The sequence below is a fragment of the Passer montanus genome, unplaced genomic scaffold (genome assembly GCF_014805655.1).
Source record: "Passer montanus isolate IOZ18808 unplaced genomic scaffold, ASM1480565v1 scaffold10, whole genome shotgun sequence".
NCBI classification, from domain to species: Eukaryota; Metazoa; Chordata; class Aves; order Passeriformes; family Passeridae; genus Passer; species Passer montanus.
This window is the reverse complement of record NW_024356505.1, coordinates 28,726,943-28,753,205: the sequence shown is the minus strand read 5'-3', so window position 1 is coordinate 28,753,205 and position 26,263 is coordinate 28,726,943. Positions and strand designations below refer to the sequence as shown.

The 26,263-nt window shown below is 37.3% G+C and overlaps 1 protein-coding gene across 2 annotated transcripts in view; it reads left to right on the top strand.

The window, feature by feature from the left end:
* MPP7 (membrane palmitoylated protein 7) overlaps window positions 1–26,263 on the top strand; it is a 147,373-nt gene that overhangs the window by 38,226 nt on the left and 82,884 nt on the right. For both annotated transcript variants that reach the window (XM_039709830.1, XM_039709823.1), the window contains exons 3-4: window positions 2,683–2,847; window positions 15,868–15,986. In XM_039709830.1, the coding sequence (XP_039565764.1) occupies window positions 2,811–2,847; window positions 15,868–15,986 (156 nt within the window). In that variant the 5' untranslated portion in view covers window positions 2,683–2,810. The remainder of the gene's footprint in view (window positions 1–2,682; window positions 2,848–15,867; window positions 15,987–26,263) is intronic.

Below are 26,263 nucleotides of genomic sequence, written 5' to 3'. Positions count from 1 at the left end.
TCTGCTGGGTATTGTAAATGCCTCAGGTGCACTTGATACTGCTGTTACGTTCCTGGCCCTGGCTCCTAATTTTTATGGAAAGATGGATTGAACTTCAATTTAGGAATATTCGGTAATCCCTCTCAGGACATACTGTAACAGCTGGTATTTCTGTGTTGCAGCAAATCGATTCCATACAGCAGTCAGCAATGCCTATGGCTGGGCTCCGGCAAAAACTTCCAAAGCATTTTAAATGAAGTGAGCCAAAGAAAATAGCATCATCACTGCAAAAATGTAGCTTAATTTGCACGTTAGGAAAAAAAAAATCTCCATCCCATTCCAGCAAAATATTAAGCATTTTACTGGTAAGGATTTCATCAGGTCATTTATTTTTCATTAATATATATTTAGGATGAGGGGGCAATAACTTTATGCTGTATATAGGTTTCTTAAATAATGAGGAGCTTGATTTTTTTTTTGTACTGAATGATTTACTGTGAAATAAAGAAAAATAAAGAAAATTATGGAAATACCTGTCAAATATGTAGATCAACAAGGTTTTCTGCGTTTTGCAGTGAACTCTTTTTAAGGACCCTGAATTTCAGGTTAATAGTAATGTGCTTATAACAAGAACACCTTGTTTGGTTGGTTTTGTTTTTATTTTTATTTTTTTCTTTGTAATAGATGAAAGTACTTTAAGATGCATATAAATCAAAGATGTTTCATTAGTAATCAATAATTTTGTTTAACCAGTTTCTTACACGTGTTAAAGAGAAAATGCCTCTCTCCTTCATACGACTGCTCTGGTGTGCTCGTGCTGGGGACTGTCCCTGAGTTTGGGACAGGGCTCCTTCTTTATGTGTTAAACAGAAAACAAGCAGAATTAATGTAAAGTGAATATGTTCCGTCTTAATTGGTACAATGTGTCCTTGGCTATGATGTCTTTTTTTTTTTTTCCTCTTTTAAACGGCACCCTGGCTAGCTTTGCATATAGATGTTTTACAGCTCTTGTCATCATAAGATGAGCTTTCACTCTGGAATACTTAATTTCCTTATCCGTGCTTTAAATTTTAAGTTAATGGACTTTTGTGGTGATTTGATGAATGTCAAAATATTTTTTTCAGCTGGTTTTTTTAAACTGAAAACTTATTTTCTTCATAAACTTCTATAATTTAAAAAAATCCTAAAACCCTAAACAATCGTAATAGATAAGCTTTTAGGTTTTATTTGGTTATTTTCATCACAGAAGAAGTTGTCCAGGGAGGTAACTTCTGCAGTATTTGCCTTCTTAACCAAACCACCCAGATTCACTGGGTATATGCCTGGGGGAATAAAAAACCCCCGTACTTAAAAAAAACCTGCCAGACTATTTAAACTGTAGGCTTATGCCTGGGGACAAGTGAACAACTAACTTATATCTAATTATTGCTTTAAAACTTATTCAACAAAATCTTGTGGATGGCCCTTAGTATGCTGCAATATTTTCAGCCATGTGGAGATTCTTTTCAGTGAAAAACAAAATTTTAAACAGCATACGCTGTTTACAACACCTGTATATCACTCTTCCACAAGACTGTTGCCAAGTTAAAATGGGTCCAAAATATGCACTTTAAGAGCCAACATGACTTCAAAAGTCATTCTGATTAATATGAATGTGTTTTAAAAAAACTAACAAAACTCAAACCAGCAATAGCAGCAGCAAAAATGCTCTTCTATTTGTTTATTTTCTTTTGCTAAAGCAGAACTGTGCTGCTTTCTTTCTTCAAGGATCCTTTTTGTTTACTGAAATCTGGGAAAAAAATCTTTATTTTCTGGTAGCTTTTACTTCCCCCTCTCCCTTCCTTGTCCCTGCAAACACATCAGTCCCTGCCCTGCTCTAAGTAGACATTTGCTGTCTTAACTTGGAATTTCTTTTCGTACATTTGCGTTCCAGTTTCATATTTTAACATACTTGAATACAAATGCGTTCACTTCCATTTGAAATTAATTTTAATTTTTGTTTCATGTACTCTGAATTTTTCTCAAAAAGTGTTTGAAAGAAAGACCCAAAATTTATTATCAATAGACCTGTACAATTATTACAAAATATGTGTTAAAAAACCACTGACTTTGTCATAATGAATCACAGAAAAATTCCTTACATGGTAATGGCTCCATCAACTCCACGAATCAAACTGCTGTTTACCTTAGAAAAGTATTTGCTCCAGTCCTACTTTTTACAACTTTAGTTAAAATTTAAATTATATTTCCAGATTGCAAACAAAAATCTTAACCTCATTTCAATTGTTTTCAGGCCATTTAAATAGAAACACTGAATAAATTACCATGTTAGTAAGCAATTTTATTTCCCTGAGATAAATAGTAGAAAAATTTGAATGACCTCAATTATTCATAGTTTTAATAAAATACCCCTAGACTTTATTTCCAAAATGCCTGACATGCTGGAGTTAAATTTACACAAGAGAAATGTGTTAAATTATTGTTAATGTAGAATGGGATTTTAGGCTGGACTGAAGAAAACAAAACTTGTTTCACCTGGAGGAAACAAAAATCTTAACAGTCATAAAAATAAATGCCTAGTGCTTGGTTTCGAGAATCTTAAATAAAAGCTTATTTCATGAGAATCATTGGATTTGATTAGCTGCAGTAATATACAGTTTAACAATGTTCTTAATTGTAAAATTCTATTTCTGTTCTTTCTAGGAGAAGCTGGGAGATAACCTAAATCTTTGTGGACTACTTGGCTGCAAGCAGTTGAAGTGAAATAAACTTCTGCCTTGGGGCTGCAGTGCTGGTTTGAGGTTTCTGCGTGAGGCTCTGCAGACTCAGCCATGCCAGCGTTATCAGCTGGATCTGGAAGTGACACAGGTACAAGGGGGGCCGTGCTTCCTCCTCATCTTATTTGTTAAGTCTGTATTTCAAGTAAGATAATTAATTATGCTCTCACCAGATTTTTAATTTAAGACTTAAAACATAACCTTTTCTCCCTGAAGTTAATTTAGATACGTGAAACACCACAGATAAATTATATTAATTTTGAAAAGTTCCACCACCACCTTCTTCCCCTCTGTCCCCAACCTCCTAAAAAGAACAGATCCAAACATACATTATAAATGGATCTGAAGAATTTGGATTCACCTCTGAGCATGGCTCCTACAATGTTAACTTGAAAAAGGAGGAGGAGGGAAAAAAAAAGGCTGATGATATCATGCATGCCTTAATATTTGCAGCAGTCTAGACTATCCCCTCTGTGAGTTACAGTTATCAGTGGAGTTATTTCTGAACACAGACTGTTCAGTTTTGACAACTCTGTAACAAATTAGGAGAAGAAAAATACTGTCTCAAGTTCAGTTCCTTCACTTGCCTTCCACGTCAGAGCCCAGTTCCTGTCACTGACTGCTGGCAGTGGGATTGCAGATATGTAGCTTTCCATAGTTTTCACCTTCTTTGTGGCAATATTAGATTATATTCAAAGTTAAATTTCATCTTCTTGTTATCCTGAATTCTCCCTCTCTGACAGTATTTTTGCCCGTCTGTTTGGGATAAGTAAAGTTAGTATTTTTGCTTAAGAGTGTTTGTTAAAAAAGGGTGATCCAGCTGAGGTTGCAATACAATACAAAAATCTCTGCTTTCCACCCCTATGCTACATAGTTTTATGCACAAGAAGTAACAGAAGGATTTGAAAAATTAGGAGGGACATTTCAAATCAAGAATCAAAAACTATGTATTTAAGAATGTATATAAGGAACTGCATTTGATTCTTATTTTTAGTAGAATGTACAGGGCAGTGATTTTGTTTTCCCTACACATAAGATTTATCCTAGATGACAATATTAATCTTTACAATTAGGGTGTTAGTCTGTTTATTTGTTGCCATGGGGAAGGAGAGTTGTTTGGTTTTATATGTTTTTTTGTCTCCCTATTCCTGTGTTTAAGGGATTTGACTATGACTTTGCCAAACCCTATCTCTGCATACCTTTCTTTTCTCTCCCTCTCCTTATGGAAATAAGTGACTTGAAGCTGTTCAGTATGCTAAAGCTGAGTTTTGGAAGATGTGTCAGGATCTGCTCTAGGCTAATTTTCCACTCTGGACCTTTGCTTTCTTTATCATGCACCCTTTTGTGTCCCTTCAAAACCTTCCTTAATTTTTAAAAAAATTAGTACTTGTTTATTTTTAAAGATTGTAATATATCCAAAAGTAATACTCATGGACTTTCTGAATAAAGAAAGAGAAGGGCTTCAAAAAGTAGAAGATAATCCTAATTTTGAAATAGTGTGTGTTAAAATGCCTCTAAGTATGTTTTACTGTGCTATTTAATCCATATGACATTGCAAACATACCTTTAATAATAATTAATATCTATGTTAAAACTCAAGTGTCTCCATTGTCTCATGAAATTTATAATAAGACATGATACATGCCATTGATATCTTGCTGTTAAATAATACTGCTTGTTAAGTCCTCTTTTTTTTTTCTGCCTCAAGTTGTAAGTTGTTTCTCTAAATAAAAATTTGTATTTGGAGTGAAAAGATAATTATTTTTTTCCTTCCACTTTTTTACAATACTTCCTGATTGGGCTGATGTGCACTTAAGTATTTTTGGGATGGTTACAACAAACTGTGCTTTCTACCCTGCCTATGATACAGGTGGTTTCTAACTGGAGTCCTGTTTTTCTGCTGTTACTCTTACTCTTAGATTAAAATGTAGTGATGTGCATAAAAATTTTCCTACCTCTGTTCTTCCTGTGTGGGTAAGCAGTCTTCCTCCCACCCTGCCTGCACAGACTGGTGTTGTGACATGTGACAAGTTGAAACTGCCCTGTCTGGGGCACTGAGGACTTGGCAAGTCACTTAGTGGGACCTTTAGGATGGGGGCATAACCCTGCTCAGTCTGTTTGCTAAGACTCTCTTTTCTAAATACAATCAAACAAAGTGCAGCCTAACCTAATTTTGTGTCTGTTAGATGTTGGTGGAATAAAAGTAAACCTGGATTTAAAAACAAATGAAAGCATTCCATGAGGGTTTGTAAATAGAAATGCATCATCTGTGAAATGCATCATCTGTGAATATATGGTCATGGACCACTGGACATTCAGTCACCAGCATGGGAACATTAATGAATTAAAATTTTTTAATATAGTCTGAAGTACCAGTTCACTGTCAAAAATAGGATAATGTTCGTGATGGGCTGTATTTGATGAGACTAAATGGTTGTCTGGCTATGTTCACTTTACCCTGCTTTTACTTGTGTCAACAGCTTCTATTAGAAGTGGCACCATGTACTTGCAGCTGCTTTCTTCATATACATTCTTCATATACTTGCTTTTATCCTACCTTGCTTTAACCTATATCTGAACACAAGCCATGCCTTTTAAATCTCTTTTGAGGGGCATTTACCAGGATTTAAGCTATGATAAATCAAAATCATGGCTACGCTATTTTCAGTCTTTTAAAAAAAGGTTTGTTTTAATTTATTCAGATTGCAATAGCGACTTTTAATTTAATCTTACACCTTACCAGATTGATCTGGCTTCACTAACCTAAAGACAGAGGACAAAGGCTTATGTGCAGATGCTTCTTGCTCTTCCACTCTCCATTAGCCATATAGAAAACCTATTTTTATATAATAATAGTAATAATGGAAAAGCTGCTCATTGTGTATAACATCTGTGTGACCCTTAAGCTTTATGGTCCTGTCAGTGTCAAGTCAAAGTTATCTTAAAGCAACCAGCATGAATGGAAGGCTGAGCTCATGCCTCGGGCTGGGTCAGAAGCTTTCAACAGTTTCTGTGTTGCAAAAGTCTGCTTGCCCTCTGTGTGCAAGCCCCCCAAACAGGCTTTTTGAAGACTGAGCAAGAAGACTCTCATTTTTGCAGGTAAAGCAAATCTGTGAGATCTGGCATTCACTTATCTGCTATATTTAGGAAGGTGTAAAATTGCAGTTCTGGCTTCATAGTAGTAGATGGCAGCTTTGTTGCTGACTTTGGTGGAGCCAAGATGACATCATTATGCTTTAAGTGTTGTTCTAATGTGAAAAACATCGTAAACTTGTTGAGATTTCTTTCCTCCCAGCCCTGTATCAAGCTTGCTTAACTGACAAACTTAAAAATGCTTTTCTGTTTGTTCTCAAAAAGCAGTGCATGAATGTGCAAAGCAAACATAATGTTTTTGTTTCATGTATTGTCAGTAGGAAAATCACATTTATGGGCCAAGCTTAGGCACCAAGTAAAGCTGTTTGAGATTGCTTATATACAAAGAAAGTCAGAAGCAGTTCTTGGATTTGAGTATTGTAAATTATAGAAAGAGAAAATGTGTGAGGGCTTATGTTAGTTTCTCCTTGAGCACATAAAGGAGCAAGCACTGTGCCAGATAGTGGAGTTTTCTAAGTATTACAAGGCTGCAAAACTGAATACATATTAGGTTTTTAATTTAAAAAACTCCCACATTTGTTACTAACCAAATTTTAAGTTCATATGGCCTTTAAAATATTCCTGGTTTTTGTGTTTTCATCTCTGTTTTGTAATAATACTAAATAGAAAAATGAAATCTGTTCTAAATGTTAGGTATTTTTCCAAAATGCATTTATAGTGTATATTCAGTGATTCTTTAGAATTAATCTCGACCTCTGAAGCTGCATGCTGTTGATGTGGATATGTTGATTGCTGGTAGAAATATTTTGCTAGGATAGTTCATATGGATTGACTTCCCAGTGATCAGAGGACCACTGCAAGCAATGTGAAGTTCAAAGATGATTTTGCAGTCACCTGAACACAAAAAGAAGCTGTCATTTATTGTTTTCATGTGTCTTCTCTTTACCTACTACTATATAAATGCATTTTGATCAGCTTGTCAGTTTCAACATGGTGTTTTCTAAAAGGATTTGATAATAAAAAGGATAAAAAGGTGGAGAAAAAAAGTAATAATATGAATAAAAAGCCGAGCAGTTGGCTAAACTAAAAGGGGAGCATCAGAAACCTCTATAGTAGAAGACAAATTAATCTGAAGTGCTAAAATTTTAATTTTAGCCTTTTAACCCAGTTTTCAGGATTCAGAGGAAGATAGAAATCAGAGAGTTCTATTTTTTACAGCCTATGTAAAGAATACAGTGACATAAAACACTGACCAAAGATCTGGCCAACTCATTGTTATGAGATGGAGAGAAGGGGAATTTAGGAGAGCCATGAAGGGAAGTTTTCTGGGAGTTGTTCTTCTGTTGGAGGCTGCCAGGGCAAAGCCTTGCAGGGTCATTGGTTCCTGCTCCAAAAACTGCCTTTACTTCCCCACTGGTGTACTGTGGTGGAAACAGAGCAGAGGGAAAGCCTTCTCTTGCCTGCTTTATACCTTTGGCTGTAACTTCAGGTGTAGGTGTGCTGCAGCAAGTGTGGTATGTAGTTGCTTTGGCTGCATCACCATTTCAAAGCTACTTTAATTCCTCAGCACATTGAGATGCATAGGTATGGCCAGATATTCATGAAAATGGATATGACAGCCGAGGCAAAATTTGTACTGAATTAATAAATAGAGCCAATATTTTATCCTTGCATTCTTGATTTCTCCCCATCTCCATCTGCCAGAGGCATTAAATGGCTTTTAGGATAATGTTAATTTGGAAGATTTGGGAAAGTATGAGATGTATGGCTAGCTTTAATTGCAATCTGATTTAATTTTTAAAAATACTACTTGCTGGTGTTGGAAAGGGTATTTACTTCGGTATCAACATATTTATGATGACTTGGAAAATTCGTTCAAAGTGAAATGAAATTTCTCTAAACTGTTCTGTTTTGTGTTAGTGTGGAATCAGAAAATGTGTGTAAGTATATTTGCTGATGGTAAACTCTTTAAAACTGTTACAGTTTTTGGACACATTTAAATTCAAATGGTCTGGCAGCTGAAACAATTTTACCCCCGTTTTGTTTGGTTTTGTAGTAAATTTGAAGGTACAATACTGTTTCTAGGCAGAGGCTTTGTTATGTATTGTTCTGTTTGCTGGACTGACAGCTGTAGCACACGAGTGGCTGACAGTTCTAGTGACACCAGGTGTCCTGTGCTGAGGGCACGCCGTGCTGCCCCCACCAAGAGCAGCTGTGCCAAGCATCCAGGGGAGCCAGCAGAGCCTGCATACTGAGTGCATTTAATGGAAGGTTCTGGGGCTTCTCAGCCCAATAGCACATCAAATCCTGCCTGATCTAGAAGAATTAAACCTGTTAATAGGAAGGCAGTCTATTACTACTGAGAGGTAATGAGAAGCTTTCCTGCCAGCTCTTAGTTGCCTATTTTGAAATACAGGGGTTCAAAATTGATTTTTTTTTCTTAATAACACAATGGTTTAGGAAAAAACCCAACACACACAAAGAACACCTCAAAGCAATGTATTAGTTTTACAGATAAAGGATGAAATAATTTAATTATTTCAAATAGTTTACTTTCCTAAACTTACTTTCAAAAAAAGGTGATCATGGAATGGTTTGGGCTGAAAAGGACCTTAAAGACAATCTAACTTCAAACCCCTTGGTGTGAGCAGGGACACCTTTCACTAGGCCAGGTTGCTCAAACCCCCATCCAACATCACCTTGAACACTGCCCCAGCTTCTAGGAACAGCCTGTTCCAGTGCCTCACCAATCCCACCACAAGGAATTTCTTCCACATACTAATCTAAATTTCCCCTCTTTTCAGTTTGAACCATTACTGCTTGTCCTGTCAGTACAGTTCCTGACAGAGTTCCTCTCCAGCCTTCCTTGTATGCCCCCTCAGATACTGGAAGTTCGCTGGAGGTCTCTGTGTAGACTCCTCCACACTGAACAGCCCTAAATTTCTCAGTCTGTCAATATACTTGACTGTTTAAATTTGTGTATATTCCCATAGTCTTCTATAAACTTTTAAATCAAGTATATGTGGCTGGATATATATGACTTATTGTGTAATGGCATAACTTGTTTGGAGTGCTAGTTCTTAAACTAGGTCCTGCAGTGAATCATAACACTGAAATAATATACTGGCTTGATTTCAGGCATCAGTACTGCCTAGGATTGTAGGACTTCTACTCTCATGACAGATATATCCTGTATGAGATACATGATTAGCATGTATCTTGACCATGAGAGGTTGAGGTACATGGTAATCCAACACTGTTTCCATTATTCTTAGACCAAACTGATTAGAAAATAAGGTTGATTTCTATTGCTAGAAGTCTTTATTCAAGCTCTTAATGAGATATTCTGTCTTCCTTTTGCAGATGTAAAATGCTATGTTTAGTAGTCCTTGCTGCCCCTCCCCAGTGCCAAGTATCTTATAACCTTGTAGACTGTGACTAAAGGGTTAAAACATGGCCAGTGTGCCCAGTGCCTTCCTAGTGCTGGAATGAGTTCTTTCCTGACTGCCTGCCAGGTACTTGCTATTGCCTCCTCTAGGGCTGATGAAAATCAAGATAGAAATACCAAAGACTTGCCAAGCTGATGTCTATGGAAAGGACTGGTCAATTAGTCAAGGTTATTTGAGGTGCCATAGGACGCAGGCTTCATTGGAGGAGACAGGAGTAAAAAAAAAATTTAAAAAATTGTATGAGTTTTCCACAAGCTGCTTGTTAATTTGTCCTTGATGGGTCACTTTAAATCAGTTTTATGTCTATGTTATTCTTGCAGATAAAATGTGGGCTTTTGAATACTCATAAAAATACGTTTTATGAACTTTGAAAATATCCATGTTGACACAGTGTCTAGTAACTACGTTTTTGAGGGGGTTTGATTTTGAAATAGTTTTGATGAGCCATACAAGCAGGTACTTTGCAGCAAGTCTTGCCCTGTATGGATGCAGATAGAGATCAACTCTTTAACTCGCATCAGAACCTTAACGGTATGTGGTATGTTAAATCTGAAATGCACATGTTGAGACAAATCCTAAAAGACCAATAACTGTTTCAAACAACTGTGTGTTCTTGAGCTCTGGGAGCCAAGTTCCAAAACTAAAGGCTTTTCCATTTTGAAGGAAATAATATTTTTTAAAGTGATGGGTTTAAAAAATTACTCATTCAACATTTTCTGTCATAACATTGTTTTAAGGTGGGCTAACAAATTTACTGTAGCTTTGAGGAGTAAAAATTAGGTGCAACTTTTAAGTTAAAATACTATTCCCCTTATGAATATGCAGTCTTGTTCTTTGAGGATACTTACAGCAAAATTCTTTTTTTCATTAGAAAAAATATACAGCATTGGTATTTCTATTGCTCTGCCATCCGTAAGGATTTCAGCATTTTACTTTTTTTTGTGAATTAGCAAATAAATCAAAACAGATATTTTCCCCAAGATGCCGATCACTTGCATGTTGTAGTTATGCAAGTGCATGATGTAGTTACTTGGTGTTCTGTATTTTGAAAATTAATTTCATTTTGTAGAAACATTAAACCACAAAATTTAAAAAAGGTGCTTACTGGAATGAGTTAATCCATCTGACTCTGCAGAGAAAAATTGCTACTCTTTAACTTTTTGTAGTGTCAGCAAGCCTATATATTTAGTGGAATTACTTAAGAGAACATAAAAAAAGAATTATTTGTAGCACATAAATCTGAGCACATAGTGGTCTTTTTACAGCTGGAGTCTGATAGGACAGTGCAGTGTGTCCATCCTAATATGCAGACATACTGCATATGTTTTTATTTGAACCTGTGCTCAAATGCTAATCTCAAATTTCAGCATGAAATAATTTTCAATATGTGGTGTTAGTGACCGATTTTGTTATTCAACAGCAAGGATGTCAGAATAAGTGCTTCTACTGCAGTGATGCTTGGTCGTGTGTAAGGCAAATGTCTGAGCCTTCACAGAACTGTAAAGTACAGTTCAAATGTGAAAAAATGTTAGCTTGTTATAAATGGCAGCAAATGGTGCTGATTATTTTACCTTTGACAAAGTGGAAAATTTAAAGGTTGGTTTGTCCCGTTTTATTAATACAATGAATTTTTTACAGTGTTGTTCTGGGCCTTTAGATATATGTTCTTTAGTGTTTATTATCCCTCAGTTGCTGTAAAAATTCTAGATTTAAAGCCTGGCATCATTGTTCAGAATGCTAATTCAGGAAATTAATTAGCATATGAAAGCAAAGGCACATCCATGTTTCCATTTCTTTCCTTACGCTTACCAAAACAAAGTTGGTGTTTTCTTGTAATATGCAAGAGTGATGGAACGCAGAGACCATATTTTTTATCATTTAGCACAAGTTTATAGCTTCCACAGACTTGTCCTAATAATGAAGCTATGAAGGATATGACAAGAATGGTGATATTAAATTTCTCTAGACTAACAGTAAATTTTTCCATTCTGATGTCAAGAATGTAGAGCATCTGGAATCTGCAATGTGAGTGGTTCAGTACGGGAACAGTTTAATCAATTGCTTAGCCATTTATTCTCCTCCTAGGAACAAGCAGTCTTCTGCAGAATGTAATGCTACAAAGGAAGCAATTTTGTAAAACTGGAAAAATCTTTTATGTCCTGTTGTTTCTGATTTAAAAGGTTTCCATTGCTTCTTACTCTTAAATCCGATTGCAGGTGCAAATCTACTGTACACGTTTTAAAATTGGAATTAACATTATTCTACATTTTGGTCTTCAGATCAAATAAAACTAAATTGTATTAAGTTTAGAAAAAGGTGAAGATGCTCTGAAGACAGTGACTGCTTAAGTGTGTTGAAAGAACACAGTTGAAATTTATCTTTTATCCTTTTAGGTGTGATTACATTGTGTGATGGGTCTTGGGGTTCCAGCTCCCCCCTGAGCTGTAGGAATGACCAGACTTACTTCCCCTCTTAAAATTGCATAATTGTCTTACATCTCTATGTTTAATCACATTGTTAGTTTTTTGTTTTGTTTTTTGTTTTTTGTTTTGTTTTTGGTTTTTTTGTCTGTGTGGTTTTTTTAAAAATGTATGCTCAGGTCTTCTGGGAATAAATTATCTACTTTTAAAAATCAAAATAAATTAGTTTTTCTTGTGTAAGTCATGTTTACTGATTTTTGACACCTGAGGTATTTTGATACTAATAAATTCCAATGGGTGCATGATTCCTTTTGAATATAAATGTTGGTTAAAATTAGGCAAACTAGAAAAATCAAGAACCTAAGTAGAATAGCAACAGTGTATAACAAAAGCAAAAAAAAAAATATTTTGGTACCACTGTGTGGTGCCAACATCAGGCATTAAAAATAACAGTATTTTTTTCTTGGCTTTTATTTTTTTTTTTAAACAACTTCTAGATATATTTTTTGAAATTCTTGGTTGTGTTCATTTACATTGTGGGACCTCTCAAAAAAATGTGAGGTCGAAGCATGCCATGACTCAGGAAGGTGGGAAACATCAAAACTGAGACCAAAAGCCCAATCAGGGCCTGGCAGGCAGTGGTAGCATTCAGCTTGGAGGTGCTGATACTCTGGCCTTATGGGATGAATATGCATTTTTAATTTGCCAGACAAGCTGTATTTTAGGGAGTATCACTGTGACCCTTTGGAAAGTTAATTTTTGGTTTTAGAAGTAATCAAAATCAAATGTGTTCAGTGTGGCATCCCTTCACACTACATACTTGCTACTGGAACAATTAAAAAAAATATTTGGTTTTAACAGCCTGGCAGTAATTAAACCATTGTTAAACTTGCACTTTTTTCCCATGGCCTTTGGCTTTGATTTCTAAAACCACCTGAGATACTACTTAGAAGTTTTTCAGGAGGTTTGAAGTTGATCTGAAGCACTCTGCTATGAAATTCAGATTATTTCTGTTGCTGGATGGCAACATCTCTGTACCCTGAGATCTTACAGGGCTGCAGGAGTTTGAGCTACTGCCCTTCACATGTAGGAAAGATGCATATGACAATTGTTCAGATTTAATAAGTAAAATTAGGCCAATATGGTAGTGTCAACTTTATTACCAGTTTACACTAACTTGACAAATTATTGTGTCCCTGTCCATATCACAAAAGCCCTTTCTTTGATATGCCATGTGCTGGTAAAGTCACATGCCAGCCACAGTTTTCACTGTTGCTTCACAGTGGAATGAATAACATCAACACATTTAATGTAATTTAGACACAAGTAAGAATCATATTTTACTTGGAGGTGTGTGTAGAAGATCCACCTGCTTTATTTCTTAATAGATAAAAATCAGAATGCCCATCTGAAAACTTTTGATTCTGTGATACCATGCACCACAGACGGAAGAAGAAACAAGAGGAAAGGTATGCCTTTAGAGGTGCCACCACCTTCTGCCATTGCCTTCTGGAGCTGAGTCAGGTGATCTGTAATCACACAAGTTTTTTCTTTAGATATGTTCTAGATCTTTGTCTTCTGTTCTCCTCAGGTTAATAAACTAAGACCTCCTTCTGCCTGATTTTTACTTGGCTCCTTGATGGAGTTGTTTTTTTTTTAATTCATGGCTGCACAGTGTTCAGTTTTGGGAGGAGTCTGAAGAGCAAGAGCTTGGTGTTCTCCAGCATGCTGCATGGCACAGTCCTCAGTTTCCACTGCTGCAGAGAAGGGATGGATTCTCATTTCCTTCTGCCTGAAAGCTGTAAACACTGGACTCTGGAGCCAAAGCAGGGAAGAACTAGAAGCATGGCCATGATATTAGATAAAATCAATCAGCACCTGTCTGATTGTCTCCACTTCCCCAGGGGAGTTGCACAGATGGGTGCATTGCTGGAGTAGTGCACTAGGAACATGGACACCCATTTCCCTGGAAGGGGCAGTTCAGGGCTGTACAAATAAATAAAGCTCACAGAAACTTTTGAGCTGGATGTGAAACCTTCATGTGTGTAAGGGCTCAGCACTCCTGGAGTGCTGGCAGGTGGCATTTTTCTCTGGGAGTTGTGTGTAAAACCAAAGTCTCATTGTGGGCTGATTCAGTCTCCCCGTGTCACTAATAGTTAATCCATCAGGAAATACAAACTTTCATTTTATTTTCCACCAGGGATTTGATTATCAAAGTGTTGAAGAGCAAGTTACAAGGAGAGAATAGTTGATTACATGTGGAATTTAAGCAGATCTGATGGATCAAGGAAAAGAAAGCTTACTCTGTTACATGCCTTTTATTTGAAGCAAGTGTCTGAAGTTACTGTTTTCTTTCTTCTGAATGACACACAGGAATTGTCCACAAGCAGTTATGCCAAAGTGCAAGCTTACTTTGAAAATTTCTATTCCATTTTCTGACAGCCTTCAGGTTATTTTGAGGTAAATATATTTACAGTAACAAAAGTAGCCAAGTGTAAAGAATTTTTAAAATTTTCTAAATTAAAAAAGAAATGTTTTCATTTTCTAAATGGAACTGTTTTCATACATTATGTGATGAAGCAACCATTTTTGCTAAGTTTGAAGTTCTAATAATCTGGGAAGTTGGAGCCACAAGTCCCACTGAAACCTCTTTTCTCTGGCTATCACCTCAATAAATGATTGTGTCTTGCTAGGCAAAGCTTGATGGTCCTTTTTTCTGTCTGCAGAATTGTAGTGGTTGAGTTGTATCTTCTTTTTGCAGTATTTCTGGAGCAGAAACAAGAAGAGATTTAAATAAAAACAGGGTTCTAAGAGAAATGAATGTGAACCACCAAAAAATCCTTGGAGCACAAAAAGAATGTATCTGGAAATAAGTTTTTTTTTTTCCCCAGAATATTTTACAGAGGGGCAGGAAAACATGAAAATATAAATAATCAGAACCCAAAAGTGCTGTATGTAACGTTGAAAGGGAAATGTACCGTCTGAAAAGGTTGTGAAATTATGCTTAGTAATAAATATTCTAAATCTTCTAAATCATAAGTTTCAGGGAGATAATAAACATAATAACAATAGGTAACCTGTAATTTACAACAATGTTCTTTTACCAGAAGAATATGTTGTAAATCTGTTCTTGTGATGAACAGCAGCACTTACTCAGACTAAAAATAATAACAGGACCGTGTATCTTGGATCCCAGGAGACTATTGGTGTTTTTGTAGACAGCAGACAGGAGAAAAAGGCATTTTGTCCTTTTTACCCCAAGTAATCCCACTGGAAAATTAAACATGTGCTATGAATTGATATCAACTCATGCCAGGTTACCTCCCTAAAGAGGACTGCTGCAAACACTGTTGCTCCATTTCTTGGACAGCACTTTGATGGTCTGTGTGCACGATGGATGTTTTCTGCTGTACGCTACTGTGGAACAGTGCGCTACTGTCTGCCCCTCCGAGACCGCTGCTGAGGTGTGCCACAAATAACTGAGAGCAGCAATTGCTTTAGCCCTAGAGAGAATCTCAAATACCTGCAAATTAAAAATGTTACTGAAATATTTCTGTGTTCGTGTGTGTCTGGGAAAACTGTGTTGGTTTTGTTTTTAAAAATGTAATCCTGCAAAGCAGAGAAGGTGCTTTTGTATTGCTGAGGATCCTTGCTGAACACAGGATTGAGAAAAATATTAAGCAGTATATTAGCAAGAAATATTTAGAAAAACCACGAACCTTTTTTTAATGGACCACCCTATCCAGTTTCTGTTCTTTTAAGGAAGTTTTTCCTATGCATGACTCATTTCACTCTTTGGCTAACATCAAGGGAAATGGAATAACGATTAAGCAAAGGAATGTATGCTTTTTTCTGGGTTTGTCCTTTTCTCAAAACCTTTATGAATTTTCTGCATAACCTTGTGTAAATATGTATGGATGTAGAAGCCTGACAACTGTGACAAGGTAAAAAGTACCCTGCTAATACTTGTTTCTTAGTAATTTTTTCTAAATGTTCCTTTTGGTTATACAAGTTAATGTTGTGCTGGATACTCCAGACTCCCTCTTCTGTTAAAATGACATGCTCCAGGCAGCCAATTACACAGAACTGTTAAGTGAAATTAATGAGATCACCCTAGATCACACTTTGTGTTTTATTTTCATTTTATAGGTCTGTACGAGCTGCTGGCTGCATTGCCAGCCCAGCTGCAGCCACATGTGGACAGCCAGGAAGACCTGACCTTCCTCTGGGATATGTTTGGTGAAAAAAGCCTTCATTCACTGGTGAAGGTAAATCACATTTAAGTCAGATTCTCTTTGAGAAGAGCATATGGAAAAATGTTTTTAGCGCCATCTAGTAAACCAGTGACCAAACTGTTGCTCAGTGAAAACAAAACAGCCTTGTTTTAACTCTGTTTCTGGAGGGGTGGAAGTTGTTAAATAAGATTTTACCAAAAATACATAGATGATTTCATTTAAGAGTGATGTTTTGGCAGTGTAATGCTAATGCAACAAACATGTGTTGTTTGCCCTTGTTTAGAAAAAAAGAGTACGAAATAGTAGCAGGAAATCTGACACTTCTTTATGGTCAACATTCAAGACCTGGAGTTTAGCTTAAATAAATAAACGTTCACAGCAAAAATTAGAAGGAATATATTTTCTGAGGTCAAGTATGGCAAGAGTTCAGTAGCCACATTAATTTAAAATAATTTCCTTTAACAAAGTCAACTGAAATTCTAGTAAGCTGTTTCTTTTATTGGCTTGTCTCCATTTAATATTGTGTTTTGCTCATAAATATGCTGGACTAAAGTACAGCCTAAAATAAGTTGGATGAATACTTGAGTAAAATATTATGGTACAAAAATGATCAGCACCAAGAAATCAAAGCATGCCGTGGGAGTACACAGAGCTATCCCAATAATCTTAAAATTGTGTGGAGCTGAAAAATGGGACCAATCAGCTGGTTAAAAATATTCCACTCCTACAAGATGGTAAGTATGTCTTCAGTCTCCAGTACAGAGCTAATTCAAGCTGGAAGGAAATTCTGAGGTCTGAAATGAGTAGTAGAAATCAGTAGATGGTAGTAACCCATGCCATGAATATATCCAGACTTGTGCAGAATTTGTTGCCCTTGTCAATTACTGATCTAGAAGAAGCTTAAAACTGGGATTATTTCTAAGTAGGTTTGAAAGAATCACATTTTCCCATTTTTTTCAGCTATTTTATTCTGGAAAAAGATGTAATAATGTTGATATTTGGTCAAGTGCTTGGTGATACTCTTCAAAATATCTGAGAATTTACATATAAAAGTAAACCTAAATGCTCTCTGGCACTTGATATGCAAAAGCAACAAACAGTGGAACAGTGCTTGGCAATATTTGCTTGCCTAAAGAATTTCATCAACAGTGCTGAAGTGCCATGATTCCAGACTCCTTGTGGCTTTGCTGCAGCTGTCTGTGCAGGTGGCTCAGAAGATCACTGTAAGAGGAATAGCAGTCATCTTTCTGATGTAGGCTGACAGTGGTGTGCATCTAAGCAAAAAGTTATGTCAGCTGCTAAATTAGTTTTCTTTCTGGTTTGGGAATTAAAGAAGGCTGGCTAGAAAATGAGTGTGGATCTGTGAAACATTGACACTTCAACATTTGCTCTAATTTGTTATCGAGGCAAAACCTAAATGTTCTCAAACTCCTTCACTTAACTGCCTTTTACCCCTCATTCCAGAAGAAGACAGCAGTTAACTGCTTTGCTCACTTGGAGTGTGCTCTCAGTATGGAGCAGTTGGCTTTCCTGGCAGCTCTCCTGGTTGCATGCCCTGGTTATCATGTTGTTTGCTATTGCAGCGTGGATTGGACTTCCTGACTGTAACAGAAAAGAAAGATGAGAAAGGGGATCAGTGAATTGTCACTATATTGTAATTACAACAAGAAGGCACAGAAATATTCTAACCATCTTCATTATTTATCTTGTGCTCTCTGGGTCCAAATAGACCAGTTGTAATACATGTGAAACAAAGTTACATGTATACATGTAACTTTGACCCTGTTGATGCTTCTTTTAAGGTCCTTTCAAGCCTTACAGTGTCTTAAAATAGATATAATTCTTGAAATCTCAAAACTATGTCTTTACTGTTCACTAGTTGCTCTTCTTTAATACAGTATATTAATTTAATTTGAGATACAAAGTTTCTTAATTGCAAGAATTAAAACTGTTAAGAGCATTTGGTCTGACGCAGTGCATGTCACAGGCTACCAAACCTCACTTTTGATTTCTGTGAACGTCTGGTGCATAAAACAGGGTATGAAGAGCTTTCAAAATGTTATCTACTTCATATACTTGCCTCAAGATGGGCTTAACTGTATGTGGAACTCATAGTATTGGTTTGACCTTTAATGCATTTTTAGAAGGATTGTTCAGGACCCTCTCAAGTTTCAAAGACGGTCCCTAGCCTTTTTGGAAGAGAGCTGTAAGAGCAGAAGAACGAGCCCCATCTCTCATAGTTTTTCCCTGTTACAAGGCTTCAGGAGTGCAAAATCTTTCTCTGAGTTCTGGTGTCTTATTTGAAAGACTGCTTTTCCTAGCAGTAACTTCTTAAAGTCAACTGTGCTTGCAAAGACAAATGTTTTTAATTCTGCAGACTGAGAATGATGACACATATTTTGTAATAAAAAAAAAAAAGAAAAGGAAAAAATGTGCACTAGTCTTGGGCCAAGGATGTTGTGATCCTGGTATGTGGCAGTGTAGGAAGAAAATGAGCATGGATATATTACCAATTAGCACTGATATTTCTCTATTTTTATTGCATTGTTTAATAAAAATGTCTGCACCAATCTTCTTACCTTACTGCTTAGTAATTTCAGTTATTATAAAAGAGCTTTTTTCCTAAGTTATGAAATGGATAAAATGGTCCAAAATTATTGGAAGACTTATGTGTAAAAGGAACTTTCTACTTTTTCTACAGATATACTAAGTTTTATGGGTATTTAATTACTATAGTTTTTCTTCATGGTTGTATACTATAGCATATGGTTTGCTGTTTTGGCTCTTTTAATATTGAGAGGAAAAAAAGAAGAAAAATAAAAGCCCCAGTCCTTGTCTTGGAGTTCTCTTCATTCAGTATTGTTGGATAGAAATCTCTTTGAAAACTTGGATGAGTCTAAGCTGTTCTAAGAAGTCAGAAATGGAAAAGTTGTATTAGATCATCCAATCCATTCCCCTGCAAATACTGGATTGTTCCCTACAGTACATTCCTGTTGTAGTTAGTAAAACCAGCAAACACTGATGCAACTGTTCTTGCTGTCCCTTTTCTTCACAAAAGAATATTTTGATTACATTTTAGTTTACAAAGTAAAATAAAGAAGAGGGAACCCACAACTGTTGTTGACAGTTTGGAAGGGAAAACCGGTTCTGGATGGTGTTTAAAATTTACTTCTGCTTCCCTCAATTTGTTGTTTCCTTGTTTTCTCACATGACTCTCAAATTTTACCAAAAATCTTCAGCCATCTCATTCCTTTTTATATACCAGAGACCCCATTAATTCTGTAGAGATTTGTAGGATAGAAACATGAGGGGAGGATCCTTCAGGGTAATTACGAGTGTTGATGTAGCTGACACCTGAAACAGTACGCATGCTCAGCTTGGATGTTTTTTTAGAAAGGATAAATAAAGATGTGCTCTAGCTACTCCTGTGGATTATTTTTAGAGGAGCAGCAAGAATTTCCATGTGCGTTTGCTTGCTGTTAGTGCACCAGACACGTTTTACTGTTTGTCTGTTTAGCTCCAGGATGAAGCTTCCACTCGCAGTGTTGCCTTAAAACATTTCTGGTTGTGGATGTAATGCTCAAGAATTGAGTAAACTTTTCTGTTGCACAGCTACCAAAGTATTTAATAACCAATTGCAGTTTGTTTTTGGCCAACTCAGTACTGTACTTTCCGTTATGAAAAAGAAGCCACAGCAAGTAATGTTGCACTTTCTCTTGATAGGGAAGAGTTTGCACATTCAGAAAGCTATACGTTGCACTAGGAAAAAAACCCAAAACAACAAACTACTGAAAAACTAAGGAATATTTGGTGAATGAAGTCTGATTTTATTGTAACTGCATAGTATTTTGGTAGCTGGCCCTGCAAAACCTTAATTTGTGCTGATTTTCCTAGTTTCGCTTGGATTTGATTTGACTTGAAGTTCTAAGAAAGTATATTTTCTATGTGCTAGAGTTTGACCATGTAAATTGCTAAAAACATATCAAAAATAAACTAGTCAAGTATATCCTGGTGAAGTGAAATTTCTTTGGCATGTAAATTGTATTGCATGATTACATAGCCTAAATTTTACAGTCATTGTGGTATAGAAGCATTGGAAATTTTCAGTGTGAGTACTCAGATTTTTCAGTATGTAAATGTAGATGCTTTCGGTATACTGTGGTTCCATTTTTGGCAATAAGAAAAATAAAGATAGTATTTACAAAAACTACATTGACTAAGGCAAAGCAAAAGGGATTGATTTGACACATCCTTAGTGATAAAATCAACTATCTGCAGATGACACATTAAATCTCAGGCTGAACTGTTTGTGGGAAGAGATGTGCGGTTATTGTGGCATTTGTGGAAGCTCACATGGAGCAGCTTTCCCTGCCCTGTGATTTGTCAGCTGTTCTGTGTCGCAGCGGGCGTTGTTCAGAGTGCCGTGATCTTTCTGAAGGAGCCTCTTGGAAAAGACACCTCAGGGGCACAGGCGTGGTGTGCTCACACCCGGTGACACAGAAGGAGAGACAGGGTCTGCCTGTGGGATTCCAAGGAGAGCCTTCATTGAGCGTCTTCCTCCAAGGGATCCAGGGATGAAAGAGCCCCTCAGGCAGGGAAAGCAGGGGTTTATACAGGGATCCCGAGGGGCAGGACAGAACACCGGGGCTGACGGGTTATGTTCAATCTGCATGTCACATGGAGGCATGCTGGGAGAAGCCTTTCTTCTCACCCTAACTAAGAGGCTGTGGCTTGAGGGGTTTTCCCTCCAGAGCAGTGTTGTGGATTCTTTCCCTGTTGGCCCACCAGCCGCCACAGCCTTCTGTAGCCAGCATCCAGGCGTGTGCTGCCCAGATCATGTGCATTCACCTTGTGTGTTGTGCATCCAAATGGTGCTTGCTCCTGCCTGGGCACAAGACATCCAAAGAATTGGATCTTCTTCACTTAAGAATGTAGAGAAAATGGACTTGTGATTATATCAGTTGTGAGTTGCAGTTGATTGTTCTGAATGTATTGTTCTGTATTTTTGGTGGGGATGATCCACAGATAGAGTGAATGACATCTCTGAGTGTTGCTGAAAAGTGGATGGTGGTTGAAGAGAATGTGTTAGGTAGTGTAAGACCAGAGCATGGCATGATAAAAAATGAAGGTTGGTGATCATACTGAGATAGAGTTGGCTTTGTGCATGGAAGGCTGATGATGGAATATGTTGACTACTTCTGCACTTCAAATTTGAAACTGACATTGAAATACTTTTTACTGGACATACAAAACTTATTTATTTTTCCATTACTTTGTTATTCATATATACTTTCTCTAGAACTAATATTTATACAGTCTTCTAATTTACCGTTCAATTTGTCTACTTTCTGCATGTCTCAAGACTTTTCTTTTTCCTGTTAATCATATAGAAGAGGAAGAGAGCAGGGTTTGTTTGGGAGGGGATTTTGATGGCTAATATATTTACACCTGTTAAGGCGATGGTGAGAGTGGTTTCTGATTTCAGGGCAGACAAAACCAGCCACCTCAGAAGGAGCTCAGAGGAGCTCCAGTACACAAGAACTGCAAACCTGTAAAATGCACAAGAAGAGAAAGTGGGACTGGGGTTTTGTTGTACCTAACCTCAGTTTATCTAACTGAGTGAGAGGGTTGTGATTTGGGGAGAAAGCACTGGAGAGTTGGAGAGATGTATGGACCACCTTGGAGTGGGTGGAATAATTGAAACTGATAGCTCAGTCAGAAAAATGCTTCTTTGATATTTGAAGTCCTTAAGATTCCTTACTCATGAGTTCTCAACCATATTTATTTTTAAAAAGCTGTGCCTCCCCAGTAGAGAGAATAGGCTGCAGTTCTCTAAATTCATGTGGAGGTCTGAAGTGCTGTTTGCCTTGGAGATAAGAAAAATGAAGGAAAAGGCAGTGTGAGCAAGGACTTAGCACCTGGACATTAGGAGGAAGAAGTGTGAGTGTGGAGGAGGTGGTTGATAGCCAGTAACAAATTAATGGCCAATGAAATTTAATTGTTCTTCGTACTTTAAAGGAGAATCATGCAAGATTGCTTTGTATGTTATAGTTGACATCTTTCAGTCAGAGAAGGCAAGCAAAGCCTCCTCATGGCAGAAGTAGTGATCACTCTTGTAACACAGGCTGTCCAAACAGTGCACAGATGTGATCTGTTGTGGTGGTGTGGAAACGTTAGCTATTTCTGGCAAGAGGAGAAGGAATTTAATATAGCTTAAGTCATTAATAATGATGAATTAGATTATAGGTGGCACTTATTTGTCATTCTTTAAATCCAAATTATCAGAGACACGATACAGTTTTCAGCTCTAAAGAGCTACCTGGGAGTAGGTATATAGTGGGGTGTATGTGACAGCATTAGGCTACTGAATGGGCAAAGGTGTTTTAAAGCTGCATGGAAGAAATTAAAGACTTTTCTTTTTCTCATTATTTTTCTCATTCTTTTTCTTATTTTCTGGAGAGTAAGGTTGATCTCTAATTAATTTTTGAAGCTTCTTGCTTGAGTTTTATGTACAGAATATATATGGAGGAATGCTAGAATTTCAGTACTCATCTGATCCAAAGTATTTGTAGGTAATGGTCTAATTAATATGCCAAAATACAAATTTGCCACATGCTTTCTACTTAGCTAAAGCTGAGAATTATTGGGAAAATAATGCTCTGTAAGAAATTCTCTTGATGACTGACAACAGTTTGCATTCATTTTTGGAGTAATTACCACTGAAGCAGTGAGTAATTTTGCTTCCATCACAATTATTACATTTTTAAAAAGTGTAATGCAAAGTATTACTCCTCATGAAATGCCACATAAGGTGTTACTTTTGAAGCCAAAGTGGTTTTTTGAGACTTGCTAAATTGCCAGCAAGTGAAATCTGTAAAGCTAAGAGATCACTCTTAGCTGGAGGCAGTCAGCTGCCTTTAAACTTAATTTCCATGGGAATAGTGATCAGATTAATCAAAATAAGGTAATTGAGATTTTATAGAAAATAGTACAGGATCTTTACTTTGTTCAAGCTGATATTGTTTCCATGAAAACATTTGGAAAAAAGGTAGCTAGCAGCCAGGCACTGAGCAAATGGTTGCTTCTCTTGTTGAGATTCATGTATTTTCTGGTCACTCTGTGTATGTTGAGTCCTTTGACTTGTTTCTGCTTTTGTAGTGTAAAAATGCAGTACATCAGGTAATAACTGGGCAAAAATAAGCAAAATAAAAATGGATTCCTTTTGAAACAATAGCTAAATCCCCCAATCTTCCATGTTTTGTCTCTAAGTAAAGACAAAGTTTTTTCCCATGTGTGTTCACTCATATATACCTGTGCTTATTTTTGCCTTCAATTACCTGAAAAATGCACCTCCTATTTATTTAGGCATAGCTTTAGATGGTGGAGCCTTATTTGTACAAGAATGCAGGTAAGGGCCAAGTGGATGAAATAATGCAGTTGTGAAATATGGATCCTATGTGATGGTTCAACTAAAAATATTTGTTATAGTTGTAGCTGGTATGTAGTTTACTAGGGAGTAGGCAGCTGGTGAACATAAATAATAATTTTGTCCTTCCATTCAAAGTCTGTTGAATGGGTTCTCCTGTGTTCTCTTTTGTGGTTTTTATAATGTATTTTTATTTTGTATATTTTGGTAGAAATTTAACTGAATATTTAGTGTTAGCTTCTTTGTCAGGAACATAGACATTTAGTGTGTCTAGGATCTTTCAGTTTCTACATCAGAGCTGCTAATGTGTTCAGTAATAGGCACTTGCAACTTTTCATCTAGATTTTTATGAGGAAGTCCTCTTCCTGTCATCAACTCCTCTATCAACTCACTGCGTTAAAATTAATAATAAAAAACTGAAGATCAGATCCCAAAATGATCAAATTGTCTTGTTGACAGTTTAGTCTCATAAAAACTGCAGAAATTAGGTTGATATCAGAAGTCTCTACAGGTGGGTGTACCAACAAACTTAAAATTAAAAATAAAGCAGATAACTTGTGAAATCAGAGGTGTGAAGTGTTTGTCTTTGAGTATTACTTGAAACTTGTGAATAAATCAGTGCTTTGGAATGTGAAAAAACTTTGGTTTAGGTTAAAGTCCAGACAGAGGCTTTTTTTTGGATCAGTGGTAATTGATTTAAAGTTTCTGCTGGGAAACCTCCAAAGAGTAGCAGAAATCCAGCCAAAATGTACTGGACATAAAATAAGAAAATCAATCCTTCTAAGATAAATAGCTTGTAATTTCATTGTTACCAAGGGGGCAGTGTACCAGCCTGGTGACCAAACTGGTACAGCAGTTCAAAGAGAACTTTCAGAACTGAAATCTGTGCACGTACCCAGATTTTTCTTGTTTTACAAAGCTTGTGCAGTATTTACTTAACCAAAGTGATACATTTTTTGTCTATGATACTGAGACTAATGAAAGGTCTCATAAGCTGCTCAGTAATCGTCTGATAAATCCAAGACATCCAAGGATAATGTAATTTTAAACTGTTTTTCTACAGTGTTCTTTTTCCTTGGACCAGAAGTTCTGTGGCAGAACATGTGAGGGAGTGTTTAAAACAATTATTTTACTGTCTTGGACTGTTTTCCTTTTAAGAACAGAAAGTCATGACTACCCAAACCAACCTCTGCAGTGTGAAAACATTGTAAGAGTTAAGAAGGATGAGATGTGATAGTTACAAAATCTTTCTGAAGCATGAAAACTGATACAATAAGATTTAATAGATTTAATAAAAATTGTACTTTTAAGATCCAGCAAAAATGCCTGCTGGTGTTTCCTACCAGCAGGTTTTGTTACTGCTTATATTAGCTTTCCTTCTTTTTTTTTGGAAGACTTGGCTGTATCCTTTGTCCAGCTAATTCTCGTGAAGTTCATTTGTAGTGTTCACCATTCTTTGCTAGGTTACACACATATTCACTGTTCATAGTATGGTAGGTGTGTGTTATTCCTTTGGACTTTCCCATGGCACTGTTCACACAGCAGTGCTCTCTTAACCACAGGTGGTTTTCTCTAATAGCTATTTCTGTGTATCTTTGGAGAACCCAGTGCTCACCTTGCAGGTCTGGTGGTGTCAGTGAAGTTCAGGCATAAGTGACGTTGAGAGCTGCACCATGTAAGTGCTTAACATACCAATGCTTTCCACCTGGTGTACAGTCACTGCAGAATAACCAGGTAGGAGCTGAATAAATAACATTTCAGAGCATGCAAAGAATAAAGCTTACTTTCTGTGCAAGTGTCGTGGGTTGAGTCGGGCCAGATGCCAGGCACCCACAAAAGCCATTCACTCACTTCTCTCTGCAGCTGGACAGAGAGAAAATTTAACAAATGGTTCACAGGTTCAGATAAGGACCAGGAGAGATCACTCAACCAATACCATCAAGGACAAAACAGGCTCAACTTAGAGATACAAAGTGAATTTATTGTCAACAAAATTAGAGCACGATAATGAGAAGTAAAATGAGTCCTTAAAAACACCTTCCTTCCCAGCTCTACCTCCTACCCCAGTGGCGCAAGGAGACGGGGAATGGGGGTTATGGTCACTCCATCACCCGAGGCTTCTGTGCAGCTCAGGGAGAGGAGTTGTTCCCTTGCTGCACCGTGGGGTCCCTCCCAGGGGAGACAGTTCTCTGTAAGCTTCTCCAGCGTGAGTCCATTTCATGAACAACACTTCTTTGTGAATTGCTGCAATGTGAATTCATGCCACAGGCAACAGTCCCCCTTCCCCGTCAAACTGCTGCAGCGTGGGTCACTCTTCCACGGGGGTGCAGTCCAGCCTGGGAACAGAACTCTTTCTCCAGGTCTCCCACTGGACCACAGCCTCCTCCAGGCACCCACCTGCTCCAGCATGGGCTCCTCCACAGGCTGCGGGGAGATCTCTGCATCCCCTGTGGTTCCCCATGGGCTGCAGGGGCACAGCTGCTTCACCATGGGCATCACCACGGCCTGCAGAGGAATCTCAGCTCTAGTGTCTGGAGCACCTCCTCTCCCCTCCTTGTCCACTGACCTTGGTGTCTGCACAGTTGTTCTCACATCTTCTCTTGTGTTCTTGCTCCTTCCCTTATCTGGCTGGAATTAAAACTGCACCACAACCTTTGTTTTTAAACATGTTAACACAGAGGTGTTACCACCATTGCTAATTGCCCAGCCTTGGCCAGCAGTATGTCCATCTTTGGTGCCATCAGAAATTGGCGCTGCTGGACATGGTGAAAGGTTCTAGCAGCTTCTCACAGAAGCCACCTCTGTGGGCCCCCTCCACTAAGAAAAACCAGGCCATGCAAAACCTGGACAGCAAGCCAAGGATGAGTAATTTATTATGGACAAT